Raw genomic sequence first — 18,611 nt, forward strand, 5'->3', positions numbered from 1 at the left:
GATATGAGTAAAGGTATTGACCAGGATTTCAGCTTGAATTCTCACCATCATGTATTTCCTAACTATCTCATAAACGGCACATATAATGAATCTTACTTCATGAGTTTCCTGCCCATCTTCAGATAAACATCTAAAAGAAGAAAAGCAGCTACATAGTGGCAAAACCAAAACACCAATGTTTTAGTTGTGAAGGACTGTGTTTGTTTAACAACTTTACCCAAAAAAAGGAAAAGGAGTCAAGGTTTTTACCTCTTTAAAACTTTATGAATTTTTTTTCTTACTGTCCAGATCAAGTTAGAAGTTTTGATGAAAGATAAGCAGTCAAAGGTATAGGATTTTGAAGCCCAATATAGATATTGGGGGCTTTAAACAAATTATATGCGAAATACATGGGATATGCACTGTCCAAATATAGTCAAACTCAAATTCCCATAATAACCAAAAACATGATTCAAGACAAAGAACTAGAAGTATAGAATTAAACAACTTTAATTTGAGCAATGTCAACATAAGACTATAAATACAATAAATTTTCGTGGTGCTGATTTAGATTATGCCTCAAATCTGTGGCTCCATACCTGACTGTTCCCTTCTGCCTGTGAAATGAATTACTTTACATTTCGACATGCTGTTATATTTGTGTTAATTGTGCTTTTGTCCTCGCTGTGTCCATAAAATTCGGTTAACTTGTGGAGAATCCAAGCTTTTTAACGATGTCTTACATGTCTGTATTGGTGAAAATCTTACTGTTGTACTTTTCGTGTTTTCCGAGAGAAAACATGAAGAAATGCTTTAAAAACAGTTGCCTACAACCAAGTGGATTTAATGAAATAATCTTATTTTCCTTCTAAAACTATGTGTATTTCACAAAGAGCTAAAACTTACAGAGATAAAATGCTAATATGTTAGCCAAAACTAGCAATATAAAACTCGTCAGCTCTCGTTAATGCACCCTATCAAACTGTTTCCATGAGAGAGATGAAGATTAATCGGTCGGGTTCTATTAAAGATGCAATAATCTCTGGCTTTTAGGAAGCAATATGCAGCTAACACTGATGCAACTTGGGTTCTTTTTTTTTTTCTTCTCTTAGAAGTTATATAAGAAGCTATCATTAAAAAAAAAAATCAAAGCCATCCTGCCAGTAACAGACCATAGTCGTTTCTGTCAGAGCATTCTTTATAATACATGGCTTTAATTTAGTTTAAAAAAAAAAAGACAATTAGAAGCTATCTTAAATTAGCTTGGCTAGAATTACAAACAGTGTCTTTCTGTGTATTTTTCTCATAGATTATATATTGCAAAAACAAACAGGGCAGTAGTACCGGCTCTATTTGGCCTTCCTGTTATGTGCTCAGTGTGTGATTCTCTCACAGCCTTAGTGGTCCCTACATGTGTTGACTTTAAAATACAATTTACTTTTAAATACCTTAACATGAAATGCTCAGTTTCAGTTTAGCATCGATTATTTTCCAGCTTATTTCATCTCCTCTGTCTCTTCTCCTCACAGGTCAACATGACCACAACTAGAAGCTCAGGAGACATTGCAGTGGACCTCACTGCGATCAGCGCCCCAAGGATCAGTAAACTGTCCAGCATTGAGAACAATGATCTGCTCATCAGAGCCAGTAATGGCAGCCTCATTTCAACTGGTATTCACAGTTCATAATTTTACAGCAGGTTTTTGAGGGATGATTTATGGTGATGGGCAGTGGTTTATCTGGAATATTTGTATTCCAGGTTCTGCAGACTCAGAAGTCAGTGAAGAGCAGAAGAAAGAAAAGATTGCTGAATTAAAAAAGAAGCAAAAGGAACTTCAGGATAAACTGACACAGAAACTTGAAGACCTAAAACGTATCTGCATGGATGAAGCTGTAAGTATGTCTGGTTTTTGATGGAGATTCCAGAGCGGAGTATCCAGACTGATGTTGGGTTTTGTTCTGCAGAAGCTCACAGGCAAACTGCCAAAAGAATATCCCTTGGCCACGGGTGAGAAAGCTCCTCAGGTGCCTCGCCGTGTTGGGACAGGTTTCAAGTTGGATGTTCCGAACCAGCATCATGAGGTTTGTAGATATGTTTTTTTTACTGTGTTGCTGTTTGTTATGGAGCTGTTCTGGTTTGGTCAACACACTGTTATTAGTCCACAGTGTTTGCTAAAGTCACTTTAATCAGTGGAGTGTTGAAATTGTGATTAAGAGTTCAACAAGTGTTTTTTGTGTCTTAAATTAACATGACCAGGCTGGTCACCACTTCCAGCTCAGTTAATCACATGAAACCAAATGTTAATGCAATATTTTAGCTGACGCAGGGAATTCTGTTTGTAGATAAAAACACTTGTTTTGTTTAACTAGAAAGGTCTCTGAGAAGATCTCTATGTATTCTTTAACTGAGCCAATGTTCTGCGCTTTCCTACAGGACCCATATCTTAGAGATCTGGAGAGCGAGCGTGCAACACAGCAGAAGATTGTAGAGGCAGCCGAGAAGCTTTTACAGGAAGAAGGCCTCGACAAAACAGTGAAGAGGAAAAGAAAAAATAACTTCCTGGACTCTCGGAAGAAACTGTTGGACATTGAGAAAGAGATAAACAGCTATAAGATGCAAGCAGGAAGGAAACCTACTCAGAGATCCTCACTCACCTCAGCAGGTAGTTTATCAGCAGTGAGAACTGGTCAGAACCCATAGCCTGTTCAGCATGGCTCAATTTTCAGCTAATTAAATGAAAATGCTGTCATTTGTTTCTCACAGATGATGCCCAACGCTCAGACCTCAGCTCTCTGTCTGACAGCCTTACTCTAGATGATGGTAAGTGTGACGAGTGAGCATATGTTTCCTTCATCCCATCACCTGATGTTGATCAGTCGGACATTTTGTCTCCTAGATGATGAACTGGGTTCACACAGGGGGCGGTCTCAATCGGCCCAGTATTCCCCCAAGCTCTACCATGCAGAAACTCTGGGCATTTCTTACCACAATAACCGACGAGCCTCTGCTAATGACCAGCTGTCAGAGAGAAGGTATGCAGACGCTGGGGGTAATTTATTCTTAAATAGAAATGCAGGCCACATTTTTCAGATTTGTTTTTCCATGGCATGATGGGGCCACCACCATGCTTCATGTTAGCAGTGGGGTTCTTAGATTGATGTTTTCCTTCCCCTTTTCAAATACCAGCTGCTCTGTGTGTAATCATTTTAACTCTGATGAAATACATTGAAGTCTGTGAGGCTTTATCCAATAAACAAGTCTTAAGCAGTTGTTTTGATGAAGGCTCAGGGTGAGAGAAGGGCATTTTTTTTTTACAGCTCAGAGATGTTGCACAGATTATGTTGACAACAGAACTGGTCAAAATACACTGTTGTCAAACAGAGGCTTGAAAGACACCACTAAAAGGCTCTGTGCTTCTTTACATGTTGTGGATTTGATAACTCAGAGCTGAGAGCCAGTTGAGACCTGCAGCGCATATCTAGAGCTAAATTCCTACCAGTCTCCTCCCTCCTCTTGCTGCCTCTTCAGCTACCTCCCTGTTATCAGGCAAATAGCACAAGCTTTAAAAATAGATGAAAAAAAACACTTTATGCATGTGAAGGAGTAGACAACAGTCCTAAGTTGAGGCGGAAAGGGAGAGGAAAACAGGGGAAAAAAGTTGTTGGAGATTTGGTTCAAACAGCAGCTGATGCAAGTTATATTCCTCTACTTGTCAAAGACTTAAAACATTTTTTACACTCAACAAGTTTGCTGATTGCATGAAGAGGATGATCAGTCCTTCATATGTGAAATATTACCTTAGCACCCTGCCGAGCAAATGTAGCTTTCGTTCCCGTAGAGAAGTTAAGGTTATTATGTAGGAAAGACTTTGCCCCAAAGAGTTGAATGGCCTAAAATCAAAGTTCTTATCTACTCTAGGTTAAATTATGACCAAGTCCAGGAATCCCTGTACTACAGTCCCACAGATGCCTTACCAGGCTTCAACAGTCCCCACAAACTGTCGTCCAGACAGCCCTCTGATGCCCGCAGCATGCCTCCCACCCCTCTCCTCACCCGCAACGCCTACAGCAGCACACAGCTAAGGTAAGGAAGGCATCAAGGATTTATTCTCTTAATTATTCAGGGTTTTACTGTTTTACTTTAATTGATATCTGTATTTTCCAGGTCTGGCAAAAGAAAGATTATGATCTTTAAAATGTTTTTGTTGTCTTTCTTGTCAAACAATGCCTGTGATTTTTTAGTTTATATTTTATGAAACCATTAAAACTGGCAAATCTTACAGGGAGACTGATATTCTGATCCAAATTTTCTGCGGATCTGATATTGCTTTTTTGTTAAAATATTTGATATTAATCTGTCAATTCATGATATAGATTTGCACTTAAATAAATAAATAGAAAATGAACCAAGAAATATTGAAGGATATCAACGATCAGAAGGCCTATACATGAAAAATGAAAATTCATGAACACTAAAAACTATCACAGTTTGTTCTATAAACACACCAACAAGCAGCAGACTTGCTTGCGTTCATAAAGACGCTTAAGTTTGGATAGATTTGATTTAACAGGACCTTAATTTTCCAAAATCAGTTCAATTTTTCTCTGCTAAAATATTTGATTTAAAACAAATAAATTAGCATTAGTACCTCACAGTGGATGGTTTTGCTTTTATTTTGCTTCATGTTTGCCTCAGAAAGAGCTCAGAATGAACAAGAGTAAAATCTGTTCCGTTAATCAGCTTTGATTGTCTTTGTAGATCGGAGGATGTTCCACAACATTTCCATCAGAGGAGCGGCAGCCTGGAGTCTCTGTCTCGGCTCCTGAACGAGACCAAACCGCCAGTACCTCAGATCACCGTTAACTCAGCCCGACGCTGCAACAGTACAGAACTCATCGACGAATGCTCGTCGCACACCAGTCAGTCCAGCATGGAATACAGTGCACCCAGCAACCACACCCACAGGCCAAGAGTTCGTGGCCGACACAGAAAAGACCTTTACGCCAACACTGGCAGCATGCCTAACCTGGCTCAGGCGGACACCCGCTGCTATGCCTACCAGCCTCAAGGGCGACCCACCACTACGGCTTATTACGTCACCGGCTATCCCAGCCACCCGGAACCACAACCGTACTCCAGCCGACCTTACGTGTACGAGGATGAAATGGAGGGACACTACAACGTCAACCCTGCCTACCGCCGCACACAGGCAGCTTTCTACAGTCGCGACATCCACTCTCAGTACTCGTCAGACATGGTAGACGGCGTTTCTCAGATATCTTATGCCACACTACGGCTGCCCAGGAACCGCCCGGTACACCGCAGCACTGAGCAGGTCAGCAGGAACATCAAGAAAGCACTGGTGGCAGAACACCTGAAGGGCTGGTACCAGCGTAACGCTCCACAGAAACAGGGGATGTACAACTGCGAGCATGACAGAGGCTCACAGCAGAGCCTGAGTTATCAGACTATGCCTGCACCTTATTCTCAGAATCGCAGGAACATGTGTTACTCTACAGGTTAGCCCACTGCTCCACAATTCAGTCACTTTTAGTTTTATATTTGTTGTCGTTAATTTAAAAAAAACATGTTTCTCCAGTGTCATCAGCCTCCTCCAGTGGAAACTGGCCCATGAGTAATTGTGGTATGTCAGATTATGACATGTCTGTGCACGAGACGCTCTCCTACTCATACAGCGCAGCCTCCCACAGCCACCCACTCCACAGCAGGTGAGGAAAAAAAAAACAAAAAAAAACTTGGCTACAGCTTTTCTTCTTATCCACTAATCCACTAGCTAATCCTCAGAGCGAAGTACTACTTTTTCAGCTGCTAGACAATTAAGAAACTGCTGCCTATTTGTGTCGTATTTTCCTCAGTTTTCTAAATAATATATACATCTTATCTTTTGATTCTCCTAAAAATGATAAAACTTATTCCACAGCTTTTCGATATACAGCACTCAGTAGGATTAGAGGATTTGTTCTGCCATCAGTCAGGCCTTCCTTATAGCTTACTGGTCCCTGCTCTGTTTAACTGTCCCCTGGCCCCTGCTCTCTTATAGATCTGCCACCTCCCAGCTTTTAAAAGGTAATTGGTACAGTCCTGATGGACAGAGGCGCTGTACTTTTCTCCCCACTAGTCCCTCCTCTTCCTCCAGCCCCCCTTCAGATTCCTCCATACCCTCCTCTTCCTCTTCCCCCGGCTGTCGGTTCAGGCAGGTGTTTTCTGGCCAAGCACAGCAACAGCTCTCCAGGGGCCACAGGCTTATTAAGGTGCCTTTTGCAGATGGTAAATCATAGTAAGTAAACAGCAAGTGATTGGTGGCCTGAGTCTGTGCATTTGCCTGTGTCCCGAAAGTTTGCCTGTTGATGTCTCTGATTAAACTCTGCAGTTTTTGAGATGTCTACTCCATCTTTGTCCTGTATAATAAGGTTACTGCATGACTTATTGAAAATATGCCTAACCTCCAGCAGCTTGTCTGATGGCATATTTTCTTCATTTGGTCACATTTCATCACAGAGCGCCGTAACTACAGTTTTTTTTTTTTTTCTTTTTTTTTTTGGGCAGACATTTCTGCCCAAAATTCAACCATGACCTTTGCCCCCCTCTCATGCACAGATGCCTCCCAGAAATTCAGTGGCGGAGCTATGATAAGATGACGGGCCCTGAGGGGCCCTTAGAGAGGTTTGCTGCTGTTGCCACTGACCAGGAAATTTATCCCCCTTAATTATCCATCACAGCAAACAAGGAAGGGTGAGAGACAAGAAAAGGTTTCCCATCATGGGTACAGCGGTGATGGGGATGTGTGGCTGTAGCAGTGAACCAAGGACTAACTGAACGCTCCAATCATTTCAAACCACTTCTTTTGATTCTTTTAGCTGGGTGTTTCATGGTGGCGGGAGAGCACCTGTGTGGCAGAGGAAAAATGTGACCTCTGAACATTACTGCATTGAAATCCGTGCATGTTTGTAACGTCAGTCTTCGATGTGTGGCTATATTTGACTCTGGATTTAAAAATGACTTTAATTAACAAAACCCAAGTTAGAGATGCACCATCAGAAATTCGTGTGACCTGCAGATTACATCCAGTTCCAATATATTAAATCTGCTTTCTCTATAAATAAAGCATTTAGTTATCTCAAGGATACAATTAAAGCAAATCTTATTTACTTCTTCACAAATAATACAACTAATAAAGTATTTTTTGGATTATTTATATTTAGATTTAAAATAAATGATAGATTGTGCTGTGATGGACTGGCGACCTGTCCAGGACGTGCCCCACCTCTTGCCTGTAGAAAGCTGGAGATAAGCACCAGCACCCCTCACGACCCCAGCAGGGATGAAGTGTGATGGAAAATGGATGGATGGATAAATTATAGATTCGTGCTTTACATGTAACAAACAAAAATTTTACAAACAGGAGAAATAACTGTGCCAGGAGCATTGCTAAGAGCAGGCTTTGTGTGTGCTCCTTAGAGAGCTTAGATCTGTAGAATCCTAAAAGATGTAAACAGTTTCTGATCCAGCATTTCATAACCAATAGTTGGTCCAGTTACAGTGAGGGTTCTGCTTGTTGTTTCTTAATGAAAAATCTTTGTTAGAATGACCAACAGGTATATAGGATAAAGTTTACTTTTTTAGTTGCTGATCTTCTCTGACTTTATGCTTAAATATCTAACTAAAGATAAACCAGTGCACCAGCCAGTCAGTCAGCATTTTTGGCCCATTTAAGCATCAGGATTTGGCTCAAAACCCTTGCAGCACATATATTGAGGATCGTTTAGACTGATGCCAAACTAATTGGAATGTCCCAAAGAAAAGTGCATCAGTTAATTTCTATATCTATCTGTTACATTTAACAGCTGAGAGATTCCTCCTGTAAGAACTTCCAAACTGGAATATCTTTTTATCCCATCCTGTTACTACTTAGTGTGTTCACCTATCAGAAAGGAAAAAAAAAACAAATTTCTATTTTAGAGCAGTCCATTGTGTTAAAATCTGCTGCTTCTGGTCACCACACTATTTCTCGGTGCATCTTTATCCAAAATGTTTTATGTAACATGCACAGATTTGATATTTTATCTCTCAGCATTGTTGTTTTTCCAACTTATCCTGATGTCCTCCGATCTTTTGTGTTACTTCCAGATCCTACGTAGACGTGAGCCACATGGACTCTCAAATGAACAACCAAACCCGTATGGAGCCAGAGGAGCAGATTTGCTGGCTTGAAAGCCCCAAACCAGGAACTATTGTCTAGCTGGCTGTCGTGCTGAGCAGGATTTTTTTTGGCGTGGACTAGCTTTCACTGTGCCTTACACTGCACTTACTGGATTAGTTTGTTTTTTTTATCTTCAGAGGACTTAACGAGTGAAGGAACTTAATGGATTGGAACAAATGAAGGGCTCTCAGTTTTGTTTTTTCTCTTGAATGCAGTTTTAAAAAACTGAAAATAGCCTCTGTTGAAGTTGGAGTGTCTACATGTGTTTGTGATGTTATCATCTCTGCACTGAAACTACACCTGCTGTGGACTGCATGTTTCAGCCAAAATGTTTGCCTCCAGAGACCCCAACTTCACACAGATCGTCTCTACAAAGAGGAACTCGAGCGATTACGAACAAAAATGGCCATCTCCCTTTTCTGTCCCTGAAAGTCCTGTATGAACACTGGAACCATGAAGGAGGTCAAAAATGAAGGATTGAACTCATTAAAATAAGTTAATAGAGAGGCTACTTTATCCAGCAGCCACTCAACCTCCAATTTGGTCTTTCTTTTTATCACTAAATACAAAGTGAGCCAGATTTGTTGCACCATGTGAGTATTACAGCAGGTCACCAGTTAGATTACTGCCACTACAGTTTTCTGTTTGTTATGAACTCGATATTTGATCCATGCTGGAAATCATGGGCCGGTGCTCGTCTTTTCTCATTAGAGAATGAACCTTTATGTAAGTGTTGTTTTTTTTGTAAATACACTGGTTCTCTCCTTTTTTTATAGAGCTTTTTTTTTATATAATTGAGGAAAAAAAGGAACATGTAATATATAGTAATTAATAAGTGTTAAGCTGGTTCTTAGTTATTTGTTTAATGTGCATTTCTTTGCAATAAAAAAGTATTTGAGTCTGATTTTTTTGATAATTAGGCTTTTAATTTAAAAATAAACCAAACTGGTGGACTTAAATTTACAGAAAGACATACCGGTAACATGACTCAAAACTGAAAGCAGCTGTTTTTGGAAGGGTAATCACCGATTGTTACTCCAGGAATAAATGTACAGTATTTTATTGGAATTTTAGATAACAAATTAATGCTATAACAACCTGGAAAATGTTTGTTTTATATCAGTCTTGTAGTTCCAATCTTTACCATAATAATATTTGCAAGTCTTCAGAGGAGGATTTACTTATTACCAGAATAGTTTAATCCCAATGAGATTAATAAACTGCAGAAGAAAATTGTCCAATCAGAATAATATTGCCACCATCTGGTTTTCACCATTGAGATAGTGTGCACAGGGTTATGTGCCGTGCTATCTTTATTTCTTCTGGTTACTACTAGCCAGTGCAAGTATGGCTAAATGAGTTGCTTTTTAAACACACTGAGACATGGTGCTCATGGTGCTCAGCTGTTTTCCCACTGCTGAGCTTTCCCGTCGGGCTGGTTTTGAGCGTTCTAAAGTTGTAAACCAACCAAACCAGTATTTAAAACCTGCCCCACCCTTTTTTAGTCCATAACTTCTCTTACCATCCTTGTGAATGACTAAGTGCATGTAGTTTACAGCACCAAAGCCTATGTGAGAGGAGCCTGCTGTACAAGTTGCCCATAAACCCTCCAACAGCTCTGCCCTACAAACTTCCTCTCCCTTCCTCAAAATGCTCACATTATCGTGACACTCTCACACAGAGCCTCTCGGTGATATGCAAGCTGAAGGAAGGTCTTTGATGCCTCCAGGACTTGTGGTTCTTCCAAAGGCACAGCGTGATGAGAGCACCGTCTCCTCCAGCTGTCTCCCTCCCTCTCTGCTGCTTCACACCAGCTGCAGTCAGACAACAGGGGAGAAGGCTGTTCCAGCTGACGCTCCACTGCACCAGCAAAGCCCCCCACCACCCCCACGTACTTTCCCTTCATTAAACCTTGCAGACAGCTTCTCTAATGTGGAGGGATGAATACTGCTTGGTGTCAACCACAGCAATTTTGGTTCAGACAGAGATGTCTCCACTGAAGCAGCAGCATCAGATGTCTGACTATTACTGAGTACCTATTGTTAATCAGGTATGAGCCACACAAAGGGAAAAATCACTAACTCTGCTGACTCCTCAACTTTAAAAAGCATCTGACCCCAACTTTATATGATGACTCTACAAATGAAAAATCTGAATCAACCTTTTTTCTAATAGTTTGCAAAAAAAAAAAAGAAATGCTCCTTAACAGCTAGTGGTCTTTTTGCTGTATTTATATGAACTACATTCACTTGTAAAAGCATTCTTACGAATTTATCCTTCACATTTAGACAACCAGAAACTTGAACATATATATATATATATATATATATATATATATATATATATTTGTAGAATTTTGGGCTACGTACCAAAGGATATTAGTGGATCCCTTGTAAGGGAAATTAAAGATTTCAATTTCATGGAGCACAGTTCAGTCATTTCAAAGTGGAAAGATGGAGAAATAAAGATGCTGCTGAACTTTTTGACCTTTGTGGAAAATGTTTGGTGTAAAGGCAATCACTGCTTTTGCTTTGAACACCGACTATCGCCATGGTAGGAAATAGTACTGCTAGCATCTTCCTCTGGGGCTGCAAGTCAATGGAACTACATACAGGTTAGGGAGGACATCCGACCAAAGACTGCAAAAGATTATAGAGATCTAAAATCCAGCAGAACAATTAATGGTCTAGTCAAATCGATTAACCTGTTGATTATTTATTGATTAATAATCAGATAGCCAAAGGTTCCTTAAAGAAGACCTTTAGACCAGGTGAAACTAAAACTTTCCACTTGAGAAGTTCTGGATGAAGCATATTGACAGACGAAAAAGTTTGTTTTTTTTCTTAGATGCAAAATATTTACATAATTATGCTGAAAGGGGGGGTCGCTCTGTCAGCTAAAGGCTTGTTTTACATCTCTATACTCCAGTTAACAATAACTGATTACCAAATTAATTCAATAATCCATTAATCCGATTAATTGTTTCAGGCCTACTTATCACATAAAGTTAAATTAAATAAAGAACTATAAAAGGTGTGTGTGCACACCTGCCATCAGGAACATTTCACAATGGAGGATTCACATTTTGTTTTTCCTTTCCTTTCTGCTGAGCAGACACCACTGACACACACCTGTTGAGTGAGACGGCGGGCTGCACACACGTGTTGCTGGGGTACGTGCAGCTGTTGCTCCGGGAAGGAACAAGGGCCTCCACTGTATCCTCTGAGACATGACTTTACTTGAATCTGTTGCCAGCGGTGCTTGTGTTCACTCCAAGTTTCACAATGGTGACGTGATGAGGCAGCAGGGAAGGTAAATCACTGCTGCAGCTCAGTGGGGGATTGTTTTATCACTGCAGTGTAGATAAGTTGGGATTTCTGGATTTTAAGTCAAAATCACAAGGAGAGGCTAAATGCTACATGTGATGAACTGGTGAGCTGTTAAGATTTGGATGGATCAGTTAATTAAAAGAGGCACCATCCTGTCTTGGCATTAAGATTTCATCCTGGCATTAAAACCTGCTGCATTAGCTCGGCCTGAAAGTGTTTCTTTTGTCTTATCAGCACATTTAGATCATGCACAAGCAAAAAATAAATAAATAAATAAAAGACAAAACACACTCACACAACCCTGAATTATTATACTATTCAATTCAGCTCAGTTTATTTCTATAGCGCCAATTCACAACACATGTCATCTCAAGGCACTTTACCAGTCAAATTGATTAAAAGTTTTCTATCTAAGGAAAACTAGTTGATTGTATCGATTAATTGACTCGGATCAATCACTCACAGTAAGCATGCTTGTAGCGACAGTGGAGAGGAAAAACTCCCTTATAACAGGAAGAAACCTCCAGCTGGGGGGTTTGTTCTATTGTTCTATTATTCAGCGTGTCATATTTTTTCATTTTCTGACAGCCTTCCCTTTTAGCCAATGACCTGAGTTAATGGTGACTAATTACTCAGGTCCTTCTTATTGGTCTGAGGTGAATTTCTTGTGCAGTTTAGTCGATTTGGGCGAGTTCACAGACCAAGATAAGATGTTTGCCCCATCTTTCCCTTCCAACAATTCTAAGGACACACCTATGACTGCAATGTCCCTTAAGATAAACTCAGGTAAGATATTCCTAGTGTGTGTTAAGAGTGATGTGGGGGAGTCCAACATGTTGGGTTGTCCTGGTCTGACCTCTGCAGTCAACGGGGTGGAGAGGGGTCTGGCTCCTGACAGTGCAGGTCTGCAACTAGACTCTAGATGGTGTGTGATGTTCCCCGAGAGCAGATGGGGACACAGGATGATTAATGTGACATCTAGCCAATCAGAAAGCTTTTAACCAAGTCAAAAAAACACAGCTCACCAGTGTGGTGAATAGTGTTCTGTCTCCATTCCTTTAATGAATTCCTTTTCTTATTGTAATGTTTTTTTCCTCTTTTAAAATCAGTCCACAAAGTATCACTATTGCTCCTTTCTAATTGGCCACTGTTATTTACACTGAACTCATGCCTAAACTCAAGAGGTGTTGTGAGATTTCACACACCTGAAATTTCCTGAATAATATCTGAATTAAATCTGTTGATGTGTTGCTCTTGCTGTACAGCTTCATACTGTCACACACTATATCAACAATCTTTCATCATGTGAAGGTTCTTAGGATTTGAAAATGTTCAGACAATTTTAAAATCTTGCATTGTGAACCAGCCATTGTAAAAATGAATACCGACATATATGAGAGTAAATTTTAACACATATAAGTAAAAATTGCATGAGACCCAATAAATAATAAAATATAATTTAAAAGCATGTAAATTTAATGTGAAGTTTTCATTAAATAATCTAACATCAATCTGTTATGTATTAAATGTCACACATTTAAACAGTTAAGAACTAATAAATAAATTTCCAAATTAGTTTCAGCCATTATGCATAGAAATAATTCTTCATCGTTGTACAACACAGAATATTTGGCACTCCCTTACATTTTAAGGTTTAGTAACATTTTGTTGGAAGTTTTTTGTTTTACAGTGATAAAACCCACTAGGATTAATATGATAACTGGTACAGCAGCACAAAGCTGTAAGGATGATCTGACAGGAGGCAGACGCTGGGAAAATGAGGGCAGAGGAACCAACCAATAAACAAACCTGGGTGGACGGGACTGCAAAGACCAGTCGGGGAGGAATGCTGTGGCTCTGTAATCCTCTAATCTTCAAACAAATGTTAACTATTTGAAAGCTCACTGATGTTCCACTGATACAGAATGAATTACCATAAGGTTCCAACAATCAGCCCCTGGTAACATGTCTGTTGGACTTTAATAGTTGAAAATCAGCACACAAAAAAATAACAGGTAAATACAAAGGTACATTTTGCAAATACACCTTGTATTCATAAAATATAAAAATTAATAGTGTTATGCTTTAATATACTGCATGTTTTACCAGAAAATGATGCTTCAATTTACCTTTAGAGCTGAAGGCCAGGTGTTAGCTGCAGTCCGCTCCAAGATGAATGAAATAAAATTCAGTTGCAAACAGAACACATGTCAAACTGACAGAACAGTTATTTAACCCAAAATTTGGGCCTTATTGCTGGCAGATGAATTTATTTGCTAAAAGTTGAACCATTTTCCCAAATATGAACAGGAGCTACATTCAGGTTATTTTAGAACAGCAGAGCTTCGTAAAGCTGGAGAAAAAGGAGTAGTATTTCACTCCAATCCCTGAAAGGCACTGCTCCATGCAGAGCAGGAAAGTCCGGTTTGTGAGCGACACTGTCGTACAGATCTTTTGGCTCAACAAACATTCACCACTTTTAAATAAATATTCTAATCTGAAAGAAATGTTCTTTTTGTATGTTTGAGTTAGTGTGAGATGGTTTAAAATGAAGCAGCATTGGATTATCTGATCCAAATTCAAGGCCTTATTGACTGCAGACAAATCCACTCCACCACCATTGATCAGCCTGCTGGATAAGTGGAAGGGAAAGCAAAGAGAGCCCATCCATCAGCCAGGAGGTACCGTCAAGATTAAACACTCAGGCATGGTCAGAAGAATTCCTGATAGGCATGGCTTTCCTTTCAAGTTTCCTTTCAAATATTGACAAAGTAATCAGACTGGAGTCAAAGCAGGGCTTGCTCTTTTGCATGATTCTCTTTATTTACATGAGCAGAAGGTTTCAATTCAACTCTGGGCTGAAGTAAACAGTTACTCTGAATGTGAAGAGATTTCCTGCATGAACTTGAAAACGCGCTGGTCTTGGCAGCAATGCATGTTGAGTGTGCACTTTTCGGCCTCTGTTAAAAGGCAACACTTGTGCTGCTTTCACAATTTCACTCAAGTGCAAACGGAGGAGTTTCTGATTAAACGCAGATTTCGAGAAGCTTGCTGCTGTCTGGGACACAACATGCATAGCTGCACAGATGAGATGTGAGGCAGTAGTGAGGTGCCCTGATCACTGCAGGGGGAGCGCCCTGACAAGTTCTGTGCAGAGTGACACAAGATACCCTGAGGAGGAGATAACATTGCTGGTTTGCAGGCTTTCCTTTCGCACAACATAAAAGACAACAGAGAACATTGGAGTTGTAGCATTTTAGAGAAGATAAGGTTTTACTCCTTCACTTTTCCCTCTAAAAAAGTCTGAATCTTTTGTATGTTTTCTTCCTGCTGTTCCAGACACTCGAGTAGGATGCCCATCGGAGTTCTCTTCAGCCCTGAACATTCCAGCTTGGTCTGGAGCTTGTTCTTCATGTTCCGTAGGCGAAACGAAGCGTGTGCCATTATCACTGCAGTGCAGATGGACAAGCAAATGTCAAGGTTGATACATTTGGCAAAAACAAACTCGTAAACTCAAAGCATGCTCTGATTAAATGAGAATGAAGAATATTTCATCATCCCTCACATGCACTGATCATTTTACATTTAAGTGATGTAACAACTCAAGTAAATGTGGTGTAAAACATAATGCAGGAAACACAGTGCATGAACCTCCTTGTTACGTTACGACCACAAAATCTGCTTACAAATCAGAGGTAGAGTGACTGCTGTCATAAACGTCATGACGCTTCCCAGCAGAGAAGTCAGCATGTAGCTGGCCGCCATGACGACCATCACAAACACTGTGGGGCTCTGCCTTTTGAAGCTCTTGATGATGGCTTGGTTCTCTCCAGCCCAAACCAAACCCAGGAAGACGATCGACACCACGACCAAGGCTGTGACCATCCCCACAGGGTTGAGAAACCTGCAGGACCAGAAAGCAGTTTAGAGAGAGGAGGGGTTAGCTCCTGTTTTAGACTCATAGGACAAGTTATGATGCAGCCACTGGCTCCACCTAGTGTTCAGATCTTAGACCTACAAAAACATCACGTTCCCCCTTCACGCAGTGCAAAAGAAATAAAAAAAAAAATATGAATACTTTGGCTACAACTACATTTTTTTTGCAAATCGATTAATCTGTTGATTATTTTTTCGATTAATTGATTTATAATCGGATAGCCAAAGGTTCCTTAAAGAAGAAAAGAAAAATATTTTAGTTTTTATCTCAAATGCAAAATGTTTATGTATTTTTTACAATTTCAGTACAATTACAGCTCTAAGTGAGTCACTTTATCAGCTAAAGGCATGTTTTACAGTCTCTATACTCCAGTTAACGATTAATCGATTATTAAATTAGTTGACGAGTACTTCAATAATCGATTAATCGCGATTAATCTGATTAATTCTTTGAGCCATAATGAATACATTTTTTTTCTACAAACTTAACTCTGAAAAGTAACCAGCTGCATTAGAAATATATAATATAGAGTGGCTGTGAACTCTACAGCTCTTTTCTAAACAAAGACCATCACGAAGACCAAGAAGCACAGCAGATAGGTCTGGGATGATGCTGTTGGGATGTTTAAAGATGCCATAGATTATAAAACAATATCATGTGGATACCAACAGGCGGCTGCACTGACAAAAAGGGAACAATAATAAGAGAAGCAGCTGAAAGCCCCATCAGGACTCTGCAGGAGCTGCAGAGATCCACAGCTTGTTTGATGGTGTGTTTACTAAACAACAACAACAAAAAAAAATATATACTTTAAGTTTTTAATTATGATTCATTTAATTTAATATCAGAAAAAAATTACCTCAGTTGTCATTCAGAGACATTTGAGGTAAAATTTTTTGATTTTGATAGTTGGCTGATTGAAATATTGGTACCGATGTTTATTTTCATATTTATTGTGCACTATACACCTTTCAATATTTTGCTAAAGAACTGTGACCTGCTTTATACGCTGTATGTAGCAACGAATGGATCAGATGATTTTAGGTTATTTTATACAAACTTACTATAACATGCTATTAAGGCACCTTTACTGAAAGTTGAATTACTTTGTCTCACTGGAAGAATATAATAGATATAACACCAGAATATTTATTCAAACCATTACTCAGAAGTGTGTCAAAGTTCAGATTTGCTGCTACAGTGATGATGAGTCAAGATGAAGTCACCGAGTGATTTTTCCAAAGCTGTATTTATACTCTAAACAGAGATGAAGAGGCAGGTGATTTATCAGTGTGGCCTTTTCAATGGTTTTATCAAAACATCACAAGAAGACAGCTTTAAGAGCAGACCTTTAATTACTGGGCTTCACTTCTGGAAGCGGCACAGAGACTGTGGAATAACTTGCCTTAACATATTCGATCAGCAGCCTCCTTAAATCCTCTCTAAGCACACTTCTTCTCCTTGGCTTTTAATCAAGTCTAAGTGGACATTTGGCAAAACTTTGTTTTAAATGTTATTTTAAAATGCATTTCAATTGAAATATTTACCCTATTATATTTTATCTCCATTCAATGTTTCTTCTTGCATTGTGTTTATGTATTTTAGCTTTCAGTTTGTTTGTTTTTTTCTTATGCTCTGCAACTGTGATTCCTGTACAGCATTTTGGTCAACCCTGGTTGTTTCAAATGTGCTTTATAAATAAAGTTTTAGATTAGTTGAGTTCTGTTAGAAAAGCAGGCTTTAAAACTGGAATCAAGTGAAATCTAACACAGGATCCACATTCTATGAGCTGCAAACTCTCATTGTTTGCTTTCATCAGATGATGAACTCTGTTCATAGATTACAGGTTTAGCAGTGAGACTTACTTGTCTGGTTTAGCCTGTTTTCTGGAGCAGACCAAATACTCTGTGCTCTGTTGGAACTTGGCCACTTCTCAAATCGATCAAATCATCAATGAAACATGTAACCTATGCAGATCGTTCCTTTAATTCATGGACCAACACTTTTAATGTTACAGCAGAGTTTAATTCATGGACCAACCCCTTTAATGTTACAGCAGAGTTACTTCCTGTCAGCATCCGCTGATCTCTCTCTAAAGTTAAAACCTTCCTGATGTCAACAAGCCGACCCCCCTGCTTGAACATATAGAAATATCCAGCAATATAAACACATTCTTACCCCACGATGAGGAAAACAGCAATAGAAAGAACCAGGTAATTCGTCTGGTAATAAAGCAAGTTGCTGACAACTCGGTTGTTCCATCTCGTCATATTTGTAACATCCGGTGCGCCGAACCGTTCCGAACCGGGAAAGAAATCATCCCACGATCTAAGCGGTGCCAGCTCTACTTTAGCCATTAGAGTCCAGTAAGTTACCACTTTGACAGCGAAAGGAGATTAACTGTACAGAATAAGTAAACAAATAGGACTGGTAGGTAAATCTCGCGAGAACAAGTTATTCTTCTTCGTTAGATTGGCGGATTGCAAACAACTTAAGGTGCATACCGCCACCTACTGTACACGAGTGTGTAGCTCTATAGTTCCACCTACTATATACAATTTTTATTTTTGTGTTATGTAAAAATAAAAACAAAGCTCTATTAATAGCCAAATTCTTCTCCCTATCCCCATCTGTCCCTAAAATTCCTTTAATAGTCCATTCTCTCTCTTTTTCTATAATTACGGTACATTTCCTCATCCTCTCTCATTCAGTTGCACATTTAATGCAACAGAAAAACTAATTCAAGTGGGTATGTCCAGTTCTTAATCAAGTATAAATTATCTCTTCCCTTCTGCTTCTTTCTCCGTAATCGTTTAGCAATTACAGATTTTTGAACCCTATATAATATTCTCCCTTTCTCATCTTCATCCCATATATTTTTGGCATAATTCTGTTTCTTTCTTTTTAATTATTGATTTACCTTCCCCTTTCCCAAATGGAATATGATCTATATTCTGCTCTCCTAAAGCTTTTTTAGCTATCTTATCTGCTATTTCATTTCCTCTCACCCCTTCGTGTGCTGGAAACAAACAGAACTGAAAGTCTATTCCATACCAAATAACCTTAACATACGGCCACTTAAAATGTCCTACCATTTCAAGGCATATAAAACTTAAATCTTACTAGTATACTTTTGTGTTTTTA

At 39.3% G+C, this 18,611-nt stretch overlaps 2 protein-coding genes across 4 annotated transcripts in view; one reads left to right on the forward strand and one right to left on the reverse strand.

The window, feature by feature from the left end:
* LOC107082356 (FERM domain-containing protein 4B-like) overlaps positions 1–8,999 on the forward strand; it is a 54,313-nt gene extending 45,314 nt beyond the window's left edge. Inside the window, exons 14-24 of one of the 3 annotated variants that reach the window (XM_015370998.1) lie at positions 1,509–1,650; positions 1,739–1,872; positions 1,945–2,061; positions 2,414–2,642; positions 2,744–2,800; positions 2,877–3,012; positions 3,899–4,063; positions 4,739–5,499; positions 5,580–5,709; positions 6,042–6,278; positions 8,129–8,999. In XM_015370998.1, coding sequence (XP_015226484.1) covers positions 1,509–1,650; positions 1,739–1,872; positions 1,945–2,061; positions 2,414–2,642; positions 2,744–2,800; positions 2,877–3,012; positions 3,899–4,063; positions 4,739–5,499; positions 5,580–5,709; positions 6,042–6,278; position 8,129 — 2,109 coding nt within the window. In that variant the 3' untranslated portion in view covers positions 8,130–8,999. Of the gene's footprint in view, positions 1–1,508; positions 1,651–1,738; positions 1,873–1,944; positions 2,062–2,413; positions 2,643–2,743; positions 2,801–2,876; positions 3,013–3,898; positions 4,064–4,738; positions 5,500–5,579; positions 5,710–6,041; positions 6,279–6,598; positions 6,734–8,128 lie in introns of all 3 variants that reach the window. The other 2 variants (XM_015371000.1, XM_015370999.1) reach the window with 2 other exon arrangements.
* Positions 9,000–13,779: 4,780 nt separating this feature from the next.
* Positions 13,780–17,911, reverse strand: LOC107082336 (PRA1 family protein 3-like). Its single transcript, XM_015370956.1, has 3 exons — positions 17,646–17,911; positions 15,217–15,434; positions 13,780–14,979 (listed from the first exon to the last, which is right to left on the reverse strand). The coding sequence occupies exons 1-3, from the start codon at positions 17,822–17,824 to the stop codon at positions 14,804–14,806; spliced, it is 573 nt and encodes a 190-aa protein (XP_015226442.1). The 5' UTR covers positions 17,825–17,911; the 3' UTR covers positions 13,780–14,803.
* Positions 17,912–18,611: the final 700 nt, after the last annotated feature.

This window comes from Cyprinodon variegatus, unplaced genomic scaffold, assembly GCF_000732505.1.
Source record: "Cyprinodon variegatus isolate N-32 unplaced genomic scaffold, C_variegatus-1.0 Scaffold51, whole genome shotgun sequence".
Classification (NCBI taxonomy): domain Eukaryota; kingdom Metazoa; phylum Chordata; class Actinopteri; order Cyprinodontiformes; family Cyprinodontidae; genus Cyprinodon; species Cyprinodon variegatus.